This window comes from Pan paniscus, chromosome 12 (genome assembly GCF_029289425.2).
Source record: "Pan paniscus chromosome 12, NHGRI_mPanPan1-v2.0_pri, whole genome shotgun sequence".
Lineage (NCBI taxonomy): Eukaryota > Metazoa > Chordata > Mammalia > Primates > Hominidae > Pan > Pan paniscus.
In genome coordinates this window covers 95,484,581-95,505,992 of record NC_073261.2, presented here as the reverse complement: position 1 = coordinate 95,505,992, position 21,412 = coordinate 95,484,581, and the positions used below count along the sequence as shown (strand labels likewise).

The 21,412-nt window shown below is 46.2% G+C and overlaps 1 protein-coding gene across 3 annotated transcripts in view; it reads right to left on the bottom strand.

Moving 5' to 3' along the window:
* The window catches only part of GALNT14 (polypeptide N-acetylgalactosaminyltransferase 14), a 227,400-nt gene that overhangs the window by 82,044 nt on the left and 123,944 nt on the right, over nt 1-21,412 (bottom strand). For all 3 annotated transcript variants that reach the window (XM_024927753.4, XM_003827154.6, XM_063594637.1), the window contains exon 2: nt 154-323. In XM_024927753.4, the coding sequence (XP_024783521.2) occupies nt 154-323 (170 nt within the window). The remainder of the gene's footprint in view (nt 1-153; nt 324-21,412) is intronic.

Here is a 21,412-nt window from a genome sequence, read left to right as displayed (position 1 = left end):
ATCACCAAATCCGAATCCCTTTAGTGTTCAACTGGCAGCAGATGGTCCAGCCAGGTTCTTAGCACTGGTGCTGCATGCAGCAGGCCCCAGATCAAGCCTGCTGTTGATCTCTTTTGACTGCAGGGGTAACAGAGTGGGAGAAGGAGGAAGTACCTCAGATGGCGAGTGTCCGGGACGGCCCGATTGCTGGAGATCCGCTCACTCTCTCGCTGGTTGAAAGCATACAGCTTATAGGGGTCGTCACCAACGCGCCACTTTTTGGCATTCAGATACCGCCGCTCATCAAACTGGTCCCACAGGTCGTCCCAGTCAGCGTCTGAAGGCTGCGTGACACGAATGGGAAGTCTGTGAGAACGGCTCCCTGTCCTCCATTAGCCCCCGTCTGCCTATCAGTACCCAACTCCAGAGACCAGGCTTATTCTGGCAAGGTTTGGCTCAAAGATGGGGTCAGAAGCAGAACATCAACTAAACCATCAGCAACAATAAAAACATAACGATGACAACGACAGCTGCCACCATTTTCTGAGCACTTCTGTATACTGGGTGCTGTTCTAGGATCTTGACTCACACTACTTCATGTAGTTCTCAGAGCAATTCTATGAGAGGGATGCTGTGCATACCCTTATTATACAGATGAGATAACAGCCTGGAGAGGTAAGTACCTTGCCCAAGATCCCTTAGTTAGGAAATGGCAGAACTGGAACTTGAATTCTAGTATCCCAACCCCAGAGGCCATCTCTCCAGGGCAATCTGAGAATACCTGGTGTGAAAGTGCTGGCCTCATGGCTGGCACAGAGTTTCATGAATGACTGTCATTATTCCTCTGCTGTAGAAGAGCCAGCGATGGGAAGGAAGGAGGAGTTCCATCTACAGTGGTGTGCTACTCACCACCACCCTATCTGTTCCTTTCTTTCTCCTACCCAGGAATCTGGTATTTTTAAGAAGCATCAATGGGGGAGTGAGTAACAACCCTCACTGTACGTGGATAGAGCACTTTAGAATTGTAAGGTGGCTTCTGTATTCATGATCTCATTTCATCTTCACCAAAACCTTCTGAACTGAGTAGGGAAGATGAAGTTCCAAAAGGTTGACTGGCTTGTCTGAGGTCGCACAGGTGGAAGGGGCAGAGCTCAAAGCAGAGCTCACTCTCTGTGGCCCCTCCAGCAGAGGAGGCAAGGGAATGCCTCCTAGCCACAGCCCAGGCTGCCTAGTGTGGGTCTGCCCTTCCCACCCCAGTTCCACAGCCAACAGACTGTCCACATAGCTAGCAGGAGGTGTGGACTTCAAGGCCTTGAGAAGCTGGACACTTAAATTTGGTGGTCACTTCCCAATGCATGTTAGCACTCTCACCCCTGGGGGGGAGCTGGTCTGTATCTAAAACAGCTCAGAACTTTCAAGTTCATAAAACATAAGACTCTGTGTTTCCAGGAAGAAAGTGCTGATCAGGTTCTGATCTGGAACATGAGGGTTGTTGGTATCCTGGGGCTGACATTGTCCCTGAGGGTGGGATGCTCATTCATGTGTTACTGAACCCAGTGGCCGTGCAAGTGTCTCAAGCTGCATGGGTACTAACTAAGGGCACTGAGCTGAGAGCTGCCCATCCCATTACTGAGTAGAATGCACCTCCTGCACTCGGGAAACCTGACCAGGGTGGCCCAGGGCAGGCTCCACAGACAGCAGTGCGGGGGCTTGGCCCACGTGGCAAGTTAAGAGGGGCTGCTGGCCAGTGTGCATGTTCATCTGGGCACCATGGTGAGTTTATCCAGTAATTGATCTCTCTCTCTCTGTTATCTCCTTTTTAAAAACAGCATTCTCCTGCTAATAGCATAAAATGAAGCTTTGGAGACTAGAGATTTTTATCCAATAATTGATTTTATTAATGTCCTGTGATACTGCAGCTACAGAACATTCTAGAGGAAATCGGTGGGGGTAAGAAGCCCCCAGCCTGTGTTTTGCAATGTCACAGCCTGATAGCTATCACCTCTGCTTGGAACATCACCCCACGGTAACCTTGAAATCCCATCCTCATGGGAAGGGCCATAGAACTGTCTCCCACTGGTTTGTTTCCAATTTAATTCATCGCAATTTTCTAAATAAGTTGTGAGCCCTTATGGTGCTCCGAGCTAGAGAAGAGCGATGTGGAGCTGGAAGGCCCCTGCTCTCGAGGGGATTGCAACATTGCAGAGAGACATGCATGGAGATGCCTGTAACACACCGCAAAGTGAGTTCAATTACATGAGCACGATGACAAGGCTATGAGAGCAGAGGAGTGAGGGGAACTGGGGACAGCTTCTTGAGTAAGGTGTCAAATGAGTTCGATCTTGAAGGATGAATAGGGACCTTACTTTGCTTAAGGGAGGATAGAGAGGGAAAATAAGTATGTAGCAAAAAGCCAGATAAAAGGCAGTATATTAGTCAGGGTCCTCTAGACAAGCAGAACCAATGTTGTGTGTGTGTGTGTCTGTGTGTGTGTGTGTGTGTGTGTGTGTGTGTGTGTTCATGTGCATATGTATACTGCCACATATGCATAACAACATTTCAGTCAATGACAGACTGCATATACGACAGTGGTCCCATACGATTATAATACTGTATGTTCGCTGTATCTTTTCTGTTTTGATATGTTTAGATACACACATACTTACCATTGTGTTACAAATGTCTACAGTATTCAGTATAGGAACAGCTGTACAAATTTGTATTATAGCCTAGGAGCAACAGGCTATACCTTACAGCCTATGTGTGTGGTAGGCTCTACCATCTAGGTTTGTGTAAGTATATCCTATGACATTCACACACAAGGATGAAATTGCTTAATGTTTCTTTTTTTAGAGATGGGGTCTCACTCTGTCACCCAGGCTGGAGTACAGTGGCTCAACCATAGCTTATTGCAGCCTCAAACACCTGGGCTCCAGCGATCCTCCTATCTCAGCTCCCAAGTAGCTGGGATCACAAGTGTGCACCACCTTGCCCAGCTCATTTTTTTACATTTTATTTTTTGTGGAGACGGGATCTCACTATGTTGCCTAGGCTGGTCTCGCACTCCTAGCTTCAAGCAATCCTTCCACCTCGGCCTCCCAAAGTGTTGGGATTACAGGGGCCACCATACCTGGGCACTGCATAGTACTATATGATCTTTTATATATATAGTTTAAGTTGACACAGAAAAATATGTATTATAAATAGGAATTGGCTTATGTGATTATGGAGGCTGACAAGTCCCAGGATCTGTGGTGCTGGAGATCCAGCAAGAGCTGATGTTTCCAGTGGGGTCTGAACGCAGGAAAAGCCATGTCGCAGCTCAAAGACATCAGCAGGAGGAATTCCCTCTTAGCCTTTTTGCTCTATTCAGACCTTCAGTGAATTAGACGGGGCCACCAACGCTGGGGAGGGCAATCTGCTTTCTTCAGTCTACTGATTCAAATGTTCATCTCATCCAGAAACACCCTCGCAGACACACCCAGAATAACATTTGACCAAATGCCTGGGCACCCTGTGGCCCAGTCAAATTGACAAATAAAATGAACCATCACAGGCAGGAAGGCCCAGAGAAAAAAAATCTGTTCAGGGAATGGCTAACTGAGGAACAGCAAGGCCGGAATGTGGATTGCAAAGAGGACATGAGTGAAAGAAAACTCCAGAATGTAGCTGAGTCTGCCTGAAGCAGGTCATGGAGAAAACATCTCTGGCCACACATGGAGGACAAGGAGACCAGCTGGGAAGCGGCCTCAGCCATCTAGCTAGGTGGGAAGGGACGCTGGAACTGGGGCCTGCCTAGTGGGTCATTGCCTCCCTGTGCTGGAGAGGCAGGTGGAGGGGCAGGCACGCATGACGACACCAGAGAGGGTGGGCACAACTGACCTCTTGGCCTCACCCCACCTCTACTCTCTATTCACACCAGATAGAGGCATGGGCCCAAGAGGGCCTGAGGCTGCTGGTTTCCCTACAGGGCAGCTGAACATCCCAGCATCCCTGGCTACAGTGCCTTCTGGGAGCACCACGTGCTGTGAGCTCTCCAGAATTTTGGAACTCTGGAATTCTGGCCCCCAGCAAGCCAGAGCAGCAGCCAGGCTGGCGTGAGAAATTGAAAGAAGTCATGGAAGGTGTCCTCGGAGGGGCCTGTTCCCCTCAGACTGTCATGTGCACAAAGCGCAGTCATAGTCTGCTGCACTGAGACCCCCTGAGGGGGAACAGCCCATACTGGGAGCTGGGCTTTTCTACAACAATATCTGAATGTATTAAATAATGGTGAAGGTGTGTTTAAAATAATACCACTACATAAAGAATAAATAAAATAAAATAATATCACTATTTCAATAGCACTTTATATTTTATAAGGCAGCTTGCACGTATATCATCATGCAATCCTCACCCAACCCCTATTTGTGCAGGGCAGGACCAGTTTAGAGAGGTTAGGTGGCTGACCCAAGGTCATCGGCTATTAAGTGATGGAACCACTGATTTAAACCTCCCAACACCAAAGACAGAAACAACAAGAAGCATCTCCTCTACTGAGGGTCAGTAGGCAGAGAAAGACCCTGGGAGTTGGCTTCCAAGCTCTTCCATTCATGAGTCCCCACATCCAGCTTCCAAGAGTCCAAAGTGCCACAGGAGGGCACAGTGTGGGGTGTTCTGGCCACACCATCACAGGACACCAGCCTCTTCCCTGACTCTGCATGGGGCCTTTGCAGTACACTGTATCTATACTGTGAATTCCATTTCCTGGCTCATACAAATATCCGGGAAAGCTTCTGAACACACACGCTCACCTTCCCACACTTCCCTGGTACAGGAAGTGATACGTTCCGGGAAAACAAGAACAAATACCCAAGAGCTCCCAAAGGGCTCCACTCAGAACTGGGCCCACTCCTGTGGGGCCTTCATCAGCACCCATGGCCCCCAAGCAAGCCCCCGCTTCACTTTCTGACTAGAATTTATTCAACCTAGAGGGAATGTGTTTCAAAAGTATGATGCCACAAACAGAAAACACAAACGTTATCCCGTTTAAAGTTTTATTTTTAATTAACAAATAATATCTGTATATATTTATGGGGTACAATGCGATGTTTTGTTACATGTAGACACTGTGGAATGATCAAATCAGGCTAATTAACATTTGTATTTCCTTAAATATTTATTTATGGTGAGAACATTTAAAAGTCTCTGTTCTGGCTATTTTGAAATATGCAATATATTTTTATTACTAACTATAGTTATTCCTCCTGTCTAACTGACTTTGTACTCTGACCAACATCTCCCCCAGCCTCTGGTAATTACCATTCTACTCTCTACTTCTCTGAGTTTGACTTTTTTTAGGCTTCACATATAAGCGAGATCATTATTCAGCCTTAAAGGAGCAGGAAATTAAGTGATTTGTGACAACATGGTTGGATATTATGCTAAGCGAAATAAGCCAGGCACAGAAAGACTAAGACATAATCTTTTCAACAGAAACTGTCTCGTTAAGTCTGCCAAACCCCTGGCCAAGACCATTGCTTAAATAATCTGGCATCAAAAACTAAAGCTCGATGGCACATCCGTTAAGTTGCTTAATTTCTCTCCTCCCACCATGCTTCAAGGAGAAATCTTGAATCTCCTTTTCTCCTTCCTTCCCTGGGACTGTATTTACTCCCTCTCACTTCAAGCAGATTATCTGGCTCTGAAATCCTGGTGTATCCCTCCCTTCTGTTAGGATTTAAAGCTGTTGTACATTCCCACTCATGCTTTTGTCTCTCTCCCTTCTTTCCTGAGCTTGGTACTACTAGTTCTCTCTTACTGTCCCAATTGTCTTCTTTTTCACCCTGAAAATGAGAAACTCTTTATCCCTTTGATACAGCTTCTATCAGACACAGTGAACTGTGTCTGATCCTGAAGAGAACGTCTCAAATTTACCCTGTAATAAATCAGCTAACACCCAGGAAGAATATTTACTATGTGTCATAACTATTTACATTTAATATTCACAATAATAGGTACCAATATTACCTTTCCATAATTGGGGGTATGTAGGCACAGAAATAACAGGTCCCAAGTCCTGTGTCTGATATCACACAGCTTGTCAATGCTGGGGCTGGGATTAGAACTCCGGCAGCCAGCTCCAGCCCCCATGTTCTTTGCCATAAGGCAGCACGGCCTTATCACAGCCTCACTGCCATTTTCTTGGACCATCTTCAAAGACTCACTATCTGTGCATTTCCTGTCATTTTCCTCAGCCAACTTCTTTCTTTGCTTCGGGCTATTCCTCCTTCAAAGGATGTCTGCACTCCCTTCACCATCAGCCCCTCTACTCTTCACTCTCCTTGCTGAGAAACCCTTCTCTTCCCAGCAGTGAGCTTATTCCTAACAGCCAGGGCCAAAAAAGGAGGTATTCTGCAGCTGGATTCCTGCAAGAAGGCGGGGATGTGCTGCTAGGTTAACGTAGAAGAAGGTCAGAGTAGAAAACAGCGATGTAAATTCTTATTTAAAGAGGATATCATGCATCTATCCATCCAACGTTGGAAGCTTCAGCATAACATGCCACTGCCCCATGGACATCCCTCCTGGGTCCAGCTAGTGACACAGAGGTCCCAAATAGCCCACTCCAACCTTAAAGAACTGCAACTTCTAGATATGTCCTTCTTATATTGATCAAGAATCTGTCTCCTGGTAATATCTCCCTTTTGGATCTGGTTATGCCCCCATGGCCATTTGGTACTAGTCTAATCTTTCTCTTTCATAGTCTTCAAATATTTAGTGGCAGCTATTATATTTCCCAGATCTTCCAACCCCTGGTACCATCATTGAGATTTGCACCTCCGAAAAATTAACACACAGGAGTGTGAAACAGGTAGCAAAGGGTCTAACTGTTCTAGACCAACTGAAGTCAGATGGGTTCATCAAGGAATTCAAACACAGTGGAGACCCTGCCATATGTGTGCTATGAAAAGGGAGATATCACCCAGCATAGAGGCTACCTTTTATATCAACGTCTCATGGACAGATGTTGTTCTGTGAAAATGCTGTGCCTATGGTAATGCCTGCCATTCACTGGGCACTTACTATGCACCAGGCTCTACACCATATTTTATCAGGAGGAGAACCCTTTTCTCCTCACCCACCAGATCATATTTCCATGGAAGAGTTATCTCCTAAGAAAATAAAATATGGTGTGGAGCCTGGCACAGTCAGTGCAGGAGAACACGTAAAACCCTATCCAGGGCATTGCTGTGAGTGTCGTAAACACTTCCAGTGTTTCTTTCCATCCTTTCATGCTCCTCCCCAAGGGAGGCAAAACTATTCTCACTGGTTGGAGCCACACATGTTTTGCTGGTGAGCAGGACTCCTGTGTGGTAAAGCCATGGCCTAGCCCTCTAGTCTGCACTTCCACTGTCCAGGTGGAGCAGGTTGTCCTGTTCTATTTGTCCCTAGGTAGTAAGCACACACTAGGCTTACCTTCTAGAAGCAAGCCTATCTCACCCAAGCGGCTGTTTGAATATGTAGATCTGGGGTCTGTGCCACCATCTCTCCCTAAACCCTGAGTGTTCTGGTCCCTTAGTTTAGAGCTGAAGTGGGGATATAGGAAGCTCCACTTCATCCTCAGGCAATTCTACATTGTCCAACTCAGCTTTTACCCAAAGCCTTTCCTTAGGATTAGAGTAGCTTGCTTGTCTCAGGTCATGAAATTAATAAAAGTATTATTCGTTTCCCATTTGTTTGCAGATTCTTGTATGTGTTTCTGTATTGGTCAGGGTTCTACAGAAAAATATCACCAACTGTGTGTGTGTGTGTGTGTGTGTGTGTGTGTGTGTGTGTGTGTGTACACAGAAATTGAGAGGACAGATTGATTGATTGGCTGATTGATTTCTAGGAAATTGGCTCATGTGATTATGGAGGTACAAATCCAAAATCCTCAAAGTAGCCTGGAGACCCAGGGAAGAGCTGCAGTTGAAGTCCTAAGGTGGTCTGCTGGCAGAATTCCTTCTTGCTTGGGGAGGTCAGTTTTGTTCTTTTAAGACCTTCAACTGATTGGATGAGGCCTACGTACATTATGGAAGGCAGCCTGCTTTACGCAAAGTCTGCCAATGTAAATGTTAGTCTCATCCAAAAGACACCTTCACAGAAACAGCAGAATAATATTTGACCAAATATCTGGACATTGTGGTTTGGCCACATTGACATATAAAATTAACCATCACATCTCCCCTTATTAGAACCCCAGAGGGAAGTAGTGAGTGAGGGGTAACTCAAATCAATTCTAACCCCCACAAACTTAAGATATAGTAAGAAACTATATCCCCAATTTTCAAATGAGGAAAGTGAGGCACAGGGAGGATAAATGATTTGCCCAAGTTCACACAACTGATGTCTGTCTCAAAGCCTATACTGTCTTCCCTCTTTTCAACAGACCCAGTTTTAAGTAGCTGTGGGGCCCTGGAGTTCTCATCTCCATGTAGCCAGGCTATTTCCAGGACCACAGCCTCTGGCTACCTGATACCCCTCAGAGTGCCCTTGCTTTCCACTAGCTGGAAGCTTCTGTTATCTAGCACCACGGCAAACCAGATACTCCCAGGGGACTCTTTATGCTAAACCATAACTAGATTCTACAAGGGTTCTGATGCATTTCTGGTCTTTCTAGAAGGAAAATCTTCAACATGAAAGGAGGAGTGAAGCCAGGAAAAAAATACAGGATGCGGAAACTAGAGGTAGGGTAGTTGAATGATAAGCAGAGGTAAGATATGAGGCTGCCCTCAGGGTAAAAGGTCACTGAGAAAATAAACCATGGCTCCCAAAAGGTGGAAAAGCTGAACCTGAGTCTTCTGTAATTAAGCCCAAGAAGGGGACAAAGTGGTCCAGATCAGTCGTACCCTGGCTCCCAGAAGAAGCAAATGTAAGTCCTATGTGGAGGAAAACATCTCCAATTTAGGACCCCAGAATTCCCACAAAGCTCATCAAAAGATGAAACCACAATACAAAATTACCAGACACACAAGGAAACAAGTCACTATAAGACAAGACAAGTCTACCATGTAAGAATCAGTGGAAACTATAAACAGATTTAGATGCTCCAAGGACTCTGGATACAGGAATACTAGATATAGAATAAGGCATAACTGTAGATAAAATGTTTAAAATATGGTATAATGTAACAAAACTATACTTGTACTCCCCAAATGTATACAAATAAAAATAAGTAAAATAAAATATGGAATAAAAATTAGTAAAGAACAAAAGACAAAAAATGGCTGGGTCAATTTGAAAAAGAACCAAATCAAACTTTCAGAAATGAAACAATAATGATGGAAAGTCAATATCAAACAGGCCCAAGAAAATTGTTTATAATCTGCGAAGCATTTTCACTTGAATATCTCATTTTTACTATCCCTATGAAGTAGCCAGGCTGGTTATACTGTCACCACTTCACAGATGAAAAAACTGAGGCTCAAAGAAACAAAGGGGCTTCTTCAAATCATATAAACAGTGAATTCAGGCCAGGCGCAGTGACTCACCCCTGTAATCCCAGCACTTTTGGGAGGCTGAGGTGGGCGGATTACTTGAGGTCGGGAGTTTGAGACCAGCCTGGCCAACATGGTGAAACCCCATCTCTACTAAAAATACAAAAATTACCCGGGCGTGGTGATGTGCGCCTGTGGTCCCAGCTACTTGGGAGGCTGAGGCACAAGAATTGCTTGAAGTGGGGAGGTGGAGGCTGAAGTGAGCCGAGTTCATGCCACTGTGCTCCAACCTGGGTGACAGAGTGAGACTCCATTTCAAAAAAAAAAGTGAACTCGCTACTGAGATTCTAATCCAAGACTTTTCATTTCAAAACTGTGTTCCTTCCATATCACCAGATGCTCCAGTCATCCACAAGACCACTCTTCCCCACTGTCAGCTAGTCATAAAAATACAAAAGTATCTGCTTACCCCTATTCCTTTCTGTTGTCCAGCCAGTTAGGGAGTGACTATATTTTTCCAAGGGCCAGCCAAGAGAGGGAGACGGTGCAACATAATCCCCAGTGAAATGCTAACATATCACCATATGCTCCCATATCATACTGCTAATATAACTCCCACCTGCAGAGAATGGATGGTCTGGGAAGAGGATGACTGTCAGTGGCAGACATTCCCCACAGCGTGCAGAACAAGTTCCAGTGAGGAAGGAGGGGCACCCAGCCCTTCGCTTGCCTGGGCTCATGCAAAGGAAAGAGCTGGAAAATCCTTTCCCCTCACGGAGGGACCCCACATCAATTATGGATTATTAGATAAGATCTTCATTTTAATATTTCCTCCATGTATTATCACCTTCTTCCTCTCACTGGGATTCTGTCTTGGGAGTTATTTAACTGATGTGCAGAAATCTAAATTTAATTTATTATGATCTAACTCACTTTAGAAGCCAAATTACCCTGCACTGGAGAAGGATCAAGTCAATATCCCACTTGGCTTTCTATTTATCTTCTGTGGGGGTTTCTCTCCTTCTCTTTAGTATTCATTTTTATCTCAGGTACTGGTAATAAATTTAAATTTTCCTCAGAATTAAGCAATTGCTCCTTCAATGTTGTAGTTTAATGGTTAGTATTAATTATATGAAAGGCACTCCTTAAATAGTTTGATAGATAGAATGGACATATAATAGATGAAGAAAGGGCAATTTCTCGCACCAAATGAGGTAGCACACAATTCAGCAGGGATGAGTTTACTTTTCTGTTCTACCTCCTCCTGTCCCTTTTCCCCACTTTCCTCCTCACCCTCCTCCCTCAACAGCCAGGTGCCTAGAAAATAAGTCTGCTAAGAGTTGCTCTGCTGTGGCATCTCTGAGCCCCCGGAGGGTCTGCCAGCCAGGCCAAGCCTGGATCCCTCTTTAGTGTGGGAGTCTTTTTCCATTTGATTTCTCTCTCATTTAGTCTCTGACAACAAAAGCAACCACTGCCCATCTCTCTCCTCCCCACCACTTCGCCCATAAACACTCTCCCCACCCACGTCTCAATTGCGCTCCACATGCATTACAACTTTGGGGGAAGCTTCCAGCTTTCTGGAAGAAGAAAAGTTCCAATAATTATTATAATTGCCTAAAAATTCCAACAGTGAAACATAATATGATTAACTGAATGGACAGAAGCCCGGTTTTTGTTTCTGGAATAGAAAAAGAAACTCACATATTTGGACCTTCTATGGAGATTAATTTACTTACAAATTAGCACGAGAAGGAGGTGCCAGGGAAGTCTAAGTCAGCATGACTGGGGAAGCGGGCCTGGCTCCCAGGCACGTGCCAGGAAGTGTGAGCTCTAATGCTGATGTATCTGCTTCCTTCTTATCAACACCCTGTAAATTCCACCACCAAAGACTGAACCCAAAACTCCCTTATGTCGATGGGCATCCTGGATTGCTAGTCACTTGTCTGAAGAACACATCCCAATTGCCGGTGGACATGAGGACTGAGAGAGCTGGTCCTACCCACACGCTTTATTTCTGCATCCCCTTCTCTTTGTGTTCAGAGACCAGAGCGGCAAGCTGGTCACTGGAACAGGAGAAGAGTCTGTGTCCTCCAGCTCTGGTACCCAAGGAGCAGGTGATCTAGGAGGCAGGGAGCCAGGTATCCACAGGGGACTCAGGAAAAAAAGGATTTGGTGGACTGGGTGGAAGCACAGGAGGGTGAATTTGCCTATAACCAGGAGGCCAATACTGGAAGAGAACAGGCACTGAGAACAGGAACCAGTACCCAGGAGAGGCCAAGGGGAGGGATTGGATGTAGGTAGAGCAAAGCTGGAAGTGACTCAGAGAGGGCAGCTTCAGCTGGATGGAGCTGGATGGAGCTGGATGCTGAAACATGCTGTCTCTGGTGTGCACAGTTGAGCCATCTTGGATGCAGGGTCAACTCATCAGACAGAGGGCAGGTCTGCAAGGATGAGGCTGCAGCCATCTCTCAGAGACAGCAATATCAGAGAAAGGAGGCCAAATCCTCCCAGGGTGGCCCCACAATGTGGCCAGAGCAGCCTCCAACAGGACAGGGAGGGGCCGAGTCAGATGCCCACCCCACTGAAAACCACTAGGAGGAAAATAACCCTAAAAATAAGATTTGGATTTATCAGGGACAGAGCAGCTCTCCCTCCAAAAGCCAGGCTTCTCTCCTCTCCTTAGCTCACTGCAAAGGACTGGAACATATCTTAAGGCACCATCATAAAGCTCTCTAGCCATAAGAAATAGCTACAGGGAAAAGCAATTTTCAAGAGGCCCTCTGAACCAAGGTATCTAGCAGGGGTCATGAATGAGCAGACCTGGAGTCACTGAGAAATGTGAGCGAGAGTGGATGGCTTGTAGGTGCCGCACAATACCTGCCTAGTTACACTGCTTTAAACCCGCTCTTGGGCAAAACAAAACATGCCCATGGGCTGACATTGGCCTGCTGGCCACCAAACTGTGACCCCTAGGACAGTAAGGGAATACAAGGAAAAGGGTAAAGAATGGAAAAGAAGGGAAGAATCAAACAATGGAAAAGTGATCATAGTAAACATTATGCATTTGTGATTTTTCTCCTTCAAGGGATCCTTTGTTGTTTTCAACCCAATTTTAGCTGGACAGAAATGCAGCCCCAAGAGTTTCTGTGCTCTGTGTGTGGGGGTGGGGAGTGGAGATGGGCTAAAAAGGGAAGCGCAGCCCCAGGGATGACTCCTCTAATTCCAGAAAGCTGGGTCCTGAGCTTGGCTCAGCTAAACATATCCTTTCTGGTCAGTTTCAGAACCTCGTGGTCAGTTTCCTCCTCCTCCCAAGGACAATACTAATCTTCACCCTCACCCAGCTTCATAGCCTGAATTAGGCTTCAGAAATGAGATGAGACATGAAAAATTGCTTGGTAAAACATAATGCATACACAACATATTATCATTACAACATAGCTGTGGTTACTATTATTTCTTTTGGTGACTGAATGCTAATGGAGGGAAAACGCAATTTACAGTCAGTCAAATTAAGTTTAGCTGCTTCTCCCTTCCCTGTGGCAGAAATGGGGTGTCTGACAGCATCCACAGATGACCGGGTGCCTCACCTCACTGTCCGTCTGTGAGAATTGGTCATTATCAATGTGAATGCTTCCTGGGACTCAGCAGGTGTTTTCTACCCAAAGCTCCATCTCACACGAGTTTGAGCACAGTGCCATGCAAATGATAAGACAAGAAAACTATTTTAAGAAGCGTAATACATAAGGTTATTATCAGCTTAGAAGGCTAGAAATTGAGCTTTGTGCTAACTTGCTTTTTATGCACGTGGAGAGTGGGGGCTGGAGCCAGCACAGAAGCTGTGCAGGGTGATTCTGGAGAGAGACTTGGGTGAGATTAGAAGCCTGGACCTGCCTGAGACCCCATACTCCGAGGAACCTGGACTTCAGAGCTTCCTGCTTGACTTCTGGTCCCTTCTCCTCATCTGAACTTAGCCCCGAAGGGACTTCTCCATGCCTCCCAGACTTTGGCTCCATGGGCTGGAATGGCCGGTCCAACAGTCACACTCATGAGGAATGTGTTTAGCATGGTTTGCAGCTTCCTCAAATCTCCCTCTAGGTTCTTGCCACGCAAAGATAACCTTGAGAGAAATAAAGATGGGAAGCTGTGGGAAGCCAGGCGAAAGAACTGGCTTTAAAAAGTGACTACTTCTCACACTAGACACAATCACCCAGAATAATGACAACGACAACTACTGCAACTAATAGTGGTGCAGCGTTTACTACACACCAGGCTCTATCCTAAAAATGTCCCTCGTTCCATACTCAGAACAAACCCAAGGCAGGTGCTTCTATTAATCCCATTTTACTGAAGAGGAAACCGAGTTTCATGGTGCTAACGTGATCTTGGGGTCACATAGCAAGTCAGTGGAGGTGCTGGGATGAAACCCAGGCACGCAGATTCCATGCACACCCTTGCAAAGTCCCTGCCATGATAGGGGATCATTCATAGAGTGAGGCTTCCAAAACCAGTGCCTGTCTGGAGATAGACCTGGGAAGGATGAAGGAGGAGGCATGGCAGGAAGCGCAGTTGTACATTTTCTGCCAAGGTTATTCTGGAACCCCCTTCCTTAATCCACGTGCCCAAAGGTGCTAAACTGGAATATGGCTAGGAAGACAATTTCAGAGTCAAGTGCCCCTAAGCCCTGCCACTCAATCCCCAAAGGTGACATTAGCAAGAAGCTTCCAGCTTTCAGCTGAGCAGAATTTGTTCCCCTCTCTTCTACGCCTGCTAGGGGGAGGATAGATCTCCCCAGATAGTATGTACAGCAAGGGCCCAGAGCTTAGCACATTTTCTGTCTTCTCTGTAAATAAGGTGACATCAAGATACCCTCTAGCTCTCTCAAAACTAGGTCAGCTGCTGAATATGTAGGTGTGGGATGGGAGCGAATGACTTTGAAACGACTGTATCTCGTGGGACTCTATGGGGGCTGCTGGCTGGCTTTTAATAGAAAGGACTCTTTTTATGTCAAAAGCAGACCCCGAGTATCCAGACGCTGTGCCTGCTGAATATGGATAGGGCAGGATGGCTGCCTCAACCAAGGGCGGGTTTAGTGCTACAGGCGACGTGGCAAGTGAACATGGCAGTGGGCTGAGAAGCTGGGAGAAATCCTACATGCCTGATCTCAACACTGGCCATCTCCAAAACGCAGCAGGAACCTCGCCCAGGGAATCTTAGATGAACTATCAGAATGGGATTTATGATGCACTTGCTTATGTAAACAAGACCTACAGGGACATTTCCCTGACCTCGGGAAGCATAAGTAATTGCTCCCCAAATGACACGCGTGTCACCAATCATTCTTGTCCATTCATCAAAGCACTGGTGGCATGATCCCTTCTGCAGGTCCATCCTGAACTGTTGGAAGGATGTAAGGTGTTAGAGTGACATTTCGAATGTCTCCCACATGAATCCAACTTCTTTACATCCACAGTGGCCTTCTTTTCGCTTTTTCAGAATTAGGTGTGCTCTTTAATCAAATCTGGTAACTGGATAGGAATCCAGATTTGCAATTCAGATGCATTGGGAACAGATTAATCATTTCACCAGAGCTGCTTTGGTTTACGTTTTACTTTATAAAAGTACTCACTGCAAGATTCCCTTAAGTTATCCGTTTCCTTAGTGCATTAAAATCAGATTCTGGAGACAAAGAAAATTGAGTATCTAAACAAATTTCCAGAGCCATATTCTGGAAATGAGATTAAAATTATCAAAACCCCTGTCACCCCTTTGCCTCTGCCTTCCTATGCCCTTGCCCTCAACTCGCAGTGGCAGGGATCCAAAGCTCTCTGGCCCACAACCTCTGAGCAGGACATTTCCCTCCTGCAATTTTGTTATGCTGTGAGAATGGCCAAGGTCTCAAAATAACTCTCTTCTTCCCAAGAAGAGGAAGTCAAAACCAATGGGATGAACCCCAACCCTCAGATCTATTTATTTATTTATATATTGGAGACAGGGTCTTGCTTTGTCACTCAGCTGGACTTCAGTAGTGCAATCATTGCTTGCTGCAGCCACAAACTCCTGGGCTCAAACAATCCTCCCGACTCAGCCTCCTGAGTAGCTGGCTGGGACTACAGGCACACGACACCATGCCTGGCTAATTTCTTTATTTTTTATGTTTTTGTAGAGGTGAGGTCTCACTATGTTGCCCAGGTTGGTCTCAAATTCCTGGCCTCAAGCAATCCTCCCATCTTAGCTTCCCAAAGTGCTGGGATTACAGGTATGAACCACTGCACCCTGCCAACCCTCAGATTTTTCAACACCATCAGCTCTCTTCAGTTTCCAAGGACCAGGTTCTCTCTGAGGTCCCTTCCTTCAGAAACTTAGATCTGCATGGGTGTGACATCCACGTCTCACTCACTAAATGGCCTCCCCCCAGCCTTGCTGTCTCCAGTCCTGTCAAAGAGTCACTCTCAGCACATTAAGCATTAAGGCTTTCCAGGCAGAAAAGATGACTGTACCTTCTCGCCTGCCTCCAAAATCAAGGCTGGAAGAGAGGCAGCCAGCATGGGTGGTGGGAGGGTGCGGTGCATAGAGAAAGTAGGTCATTAGTGGTAAAGACTACAATTTTAAAGCGGTTGTTAATGCTCTGTTTATATGGATTTCTTCAAATGTGACATTTTAATGGCATAATAATTGTGTGATTACAGTGCAGTCGACACCGCTCCAGGAGGAAAGGCGACAGGGACTCTAGCTTCCTGCTGGGGGAGGCGGCTCCCTGCACGGGTGGCCGGGGACCATGTGGCACTGCTCAGGCCAGGATGCCAGACAAGCATGAGAAATTGCTCCCTGGAGGGCCCTCTGCTAGACAAGGGCCATAGGTTCCCAGGAAACTTGCAACTGGCTTAGCCCTTGAACAAAATCAATGCCCCGGGCTGCAGGAGGGGAGATAATGACAGCAGAACTTGCAATTCACTTCATTCATTCACTTCATGCATTCATTTATTTATTCATTATTTCTTGAGTTCTTACTGTAAACTGAGGGAGAAGGCCAATAGATATGCAGAAAGAATGAAAGAAGAACAAATGGAGGAGGCAGAGGGCAAGGAAGAGGATCTCACATTTATTGGGCACCTACTGGATGCTCAGCACTGAGCCACAATTTGGCACATTCATCTTCCTTGGCCCTTCAGCAACATCCTACCCCCTGGAAAAGCCCCCCTTCGAGGGTCCTTGTCTCTCTGTTTCAGAATACTTTCTCCTGGGCTTCTCAGACTTTGGCATCTTCTTCATTTCCTTCTCTGGCTTCTCCCTTCCCCTGGTTTCTCATTGTTGGAAGTGTGCATGGATTTAGCCCTGGTCCCTCCTCTCCACTCGTTACGCTCTCCCTATAGGTGACTTCCTCCATTCCTGTGCCTTGACAACCTTCTATAGATGGAGGATTCCAATATAGTTTTCCAGCCCAGATCTCTTTTCTGAGCTCCAGAACAATATCAAAAAAACACCTACTGGACATGCCCACTTAAGGTCTCACAAGCATCTCACCTTGCATGGATTTCAAATGGAACTCTTGATTTGCCCATTGGAACTGGTGCCTCTTCCAGGCTTTCACAAGTAAAGAAATGGCACCACCAGCCACATAGCTGCACAAGTCAGGAATCTGAGAGTTACCCTCAACAATTCCTTCTTCCTCATTCTAAATCCCACTCTAATCACTTGAACCCACACACAACTAACCCATCCCCATGTCCTGTTGGTTCTGCCTGCAAAGCATGCCTCCATCCAGCCACCCTCCTTTTCCCATCCCTACAACCATACCCAACCACCACCAACTGCATTCTGGAATACTGCATTTGATCCCTCCAATTCATTTTCCAAAGTCACCTTGTTTTGTTTTGTTTCGTTTCGTTTTTAGACATAGTCTTGCTCTGTCACCCATGCTGCAGTGCAATGGCATGATCTTGGCTCATTGCAACCTCCACCTCCTGAGTTCAAGCGGTTCTCATGCCTCAGTCTCCTGAGTAGCTGGGATTACAGGAGCCCACCACCACATCTGCCTAATTTTTGTATCTTTTTAGTAGAGACGGGGTTTCACCATGTTGGTCAGCCTGGTCTCAAACTCCTGACTTCAGGTGATCCACCTGCCTCAGCCTCCCAAAGTGCTGGGATTACAGGCGTGAACCACTGCGCCTGGCCCAAAGTCGCCTTCTTAAAAACGACATCTGTGGCTGGGTGCGGTAGCTCATGCCTGTAATCCCAACACTTTGGGAGGCCAAGGCGGGCAGATCACGAGGTCAGGAGATCCAGACCATCCTGGCTAACACAGTAAAACCCCGTCTCTACTAAAAATACAAAAATAAATAAATAAATAAATTAGCCGGGCGGGGTGGTGGGCACCTGTAGTCCCAGCTACTTGGGAGGCTGAGGCAGGAGAATGGCATGAACCCGGGAGGTGGAGCTTGCAGTGAGCCGAGATTGCGCCACTGCACTCCAGCCTGGGCAACAGAGCGAGACTCTATCTCAAGATGACATTCGTTCCCGTCTCTCCCATTCTGGCTCAGAATCCCTCCAGTGGCTCCCACTGCACTCAGAATGCTGTCCTCACTCTTTCCTGTGGCCCCCAAGGCCCTGCCTGATCAGAACCTGCAAACTCTCCACACTTACCCCTCCCCATCCCTCTTAGCTCATTATGTTCCAGCCACACTGGCCTTTCTTCCCTTTCTCATCCATCTCATCCCATCTCATAGGGCTTTCTGCCTGGAATACTCTCAATCTGATCAACTGTGGCCAGCAAGGAAGTGGCAAGATGGGAAACCAGAACCATTTTGCCTACAAAAAACTTTCAATGGGCCTGGCTTTTCAGAAAAGAGAAGACCAGCAAGGGCTGGTGCCATCAGGGAGAGGTTCAGCAGGGAGGCAAGCCTTGGCCTAGGCCTACAGGAATTAACTAGACGGAGACAGAAGCACAGGAAGGAGGGAGGGAAGGGATAGGGAGGGTGGACACCCACGAGAGCTGGGTCTGCAATCTCTCCTCCAGTTACTGTCTCTGTGACCTTGGGAAGTGACTTAACCTCTCTCCCTCAACTGAGAGTTAGCTGTCTGGCTGTCTATTCTGCAAAACTGTGATGCAATTTTATGGATCTAACGGAGTAAAATAAGTAAAGCACTAAGCTCTGTGCCAGGCATACTTTTAGCACTCAAAAAAGAATAGCTACCACTTTGGTAGCAAAGTGAAGACAACGTTGTATGTCCATGGGTCAGTAAGAGCTGACTTTTAGATCTGGCCTCCACGACCTTGAATCCTCGGGTAAACCATTTCTGCTCACTGGGTCTCTGGTTACTTTTCCCACCTATAAAATATAGGGGTTACATAGCAGAGGCATCCTTAACTATTTGAGGAGACAGGGCCCTATTTTTCAGTGTAATAGAAGCCATGGTCTTTTCTTCCCCAGAAATAGATGCAAAATTCTGCTCACAGGATCTAGGATCCAGTGCCACCCTGGGGCCACAGGAGGCACCTGGCTGTTAAGAGGAGAGGGCGCCTCTCTGAAAGATGAGCTCACACTGGCAGACCTGTCTGGCAGCAAATAAATCTATGATACTCTCCCATCTCCCTCCCAGCTACCCCTCAGGGGGCCAAAGCTGGCTCCTCAGCTCTGCCAGCCTCTGCCCACCCCATGCCGAGCACAGTCAGGAGGCATGCTGTGCAGAGGGACTCCATAATTGGTCCCTGCTCTGTTTGTACTTCAAACAACAACCTTGAGATGTGTTCTCTGGACGTGCCGCCTGGCTCTGGCTGCCATAACGCTCGGCGGGGAAACACATCTCCAGAGATCCACAGCACTGGGGAAAAGCTAGGCATTCTTCAGCTGATGCCCAGGAGCTGAAGGTGTTTGAAACGGGCAGGGGCAAAGAAGGGTGGGGAACGCCAGTCTGCTCAGGAAATTCTCTACTCCTTGGTGACAGTTTCCAGTACAGAAGATATCTCCTCATTCTCTTTGCAGAGCCGACCAACAGATAAGTGCTGGGGATTTATGTCTTTAGACCTGTATTTAATTTTTCACACTGCTGCTGGAATGGCTCTTCTAAGACACAGTTGGATCCCACTCACAGAATAAAGGCCAAGTTCTTTGCCGTGGCCTGCAAGTGCTGCCCTGGACTTTTGGTCTGGCTTAACCCTGGTTCCCACGCACTGGCATCCTTCCATTAAACTGCCACCACCATGACTTTAAGGAAGCCAAGCAAATCTGGTCCCTGCAACCTAATAGTGTCCCCTCTTCTTATGGCAGCACCTATAGTTACCTGTTTATTGGGTCTTTTCCACAAAACAGCGTGTGTCCTGGAGGCAGGAGTGTGGCTTTTCTCTCTGAGAGGTTGGTAATAAAAACTGCTCACAGCCTCAGTGCAGCTCTCCCTTCCCACCTCACTCCACCAAGGCCCTCAGGCTACAGACAAGGGGACAGACACAGAACTCACAGCCCTCAAACTATGCCTTGTGGGGGAAATGAACAGACTCAGACATGGTGAAAAAAGGGTTAAGAATGAACTTGCCCTGAATCAGGGTGTGTAGGTCAAGCAAGATGCAAAGGAACTGCATGGCAATGATGCAAACATGCCCCTGTGGGGGCGGGGCCAAAACCAAAACCAAACAAACCAACAAAATGGAACACAGTATGAAAAAAAATCCAAAAACAACACCACCCACACACACAAAACAAAAACCCCAGTCTAAATAAAAACAACTAAACAAATGGAAGGAAATTACCCAAATGTGCTTCATGCTATGGAATAGCTTAAAAGCATGAATTTAATAAAATAAGAGCTAAAGGATTAGATGATTAAATAAAGCAATGGAATAAAGAATGATAAAACTGAGAACCACAAAACACTTTTGCAGAACCAATAAATACATGTTGAAACTCCAAGAAGCAGTGCAGGCACAGCAGGAAATCTAATTACTGATACCAACTAAAGGGTTCCAGTCCTGGCTCTGACACTCTTGAGCAGTGGGACCTTGGGCAAGTCACTGGGACTCAGAGGAGAAAGATTTAAATTATTAAAGCAACTAGAGGAGAGAATAAAATGTATAGAAAGAACAAAGGTGATCCAACATCAGAAAACTGGTGAACCTGAAGCAGAGAAACAGATGGAACACACAAAACAGTCTTCATCTTTTTAAATAAAAAGCTCCTGAGATGAATAAAGAACTGAGTCTGCACATCAAAATTGCACACCACATTCCATAAAAAATTGATACAAAGTGATTGACATGAAGACGTTTCCTGGTTTAGGTATTGAATTTCCAAATGCAAGAAAGAAACCATCAAGCACCCAGGCAGAACCAACAAGTCACCTACAGAAGGGGAAATGTTCAACTGACCTCAAACTTCCCCGCGGCAGCTTTCCATGTCAGCGGATAATGAAGCAACACCCACGGGGCTGAGTCCAAGTGTGACCAGAAGCATTTTAACCTGCTGAGGTGCCGTTCAAGTACAGACAGCAGGAGTGTGCTATTCCCACATCCAAGCTCAGGGATGACAGCACCTATGAGCCCATTTTGAAGAATCCACTAGAATCCACTATGGCAGACTTCTAATTTGGACCCCAGTCTGTCTGGCCCATGTTCTTTCTGTTAACGCCATTTCTGCTTTATATATGAATTTTGTTCCCACATGCAGTCAATGAAGAGGTGGTTCAAAATAAAAAACCCAAGAATGGAGCAGAAGAACCAGTAGAGCACTGAATCTATGTAATTACAAAATTAAAAGTAAACAGCTATGGGAATGGTCATGAAACACTACAAAAGTGTTATAGACTCTGACAATCTAAAAATAATGATTGTGCAGACAATGGCTTTAAGTTTCTGTCCCTGTAAGATTTCATGAAAGCTGCACTTAAGGAATGAAAACAGATGAACCTAAATTTTCTCAAGACCTATGCTCTGACACTGGCTCTACTACTTACTGTTTATGTGATTTGGAGGAAGCTGCTTAACCTGTTTGAAC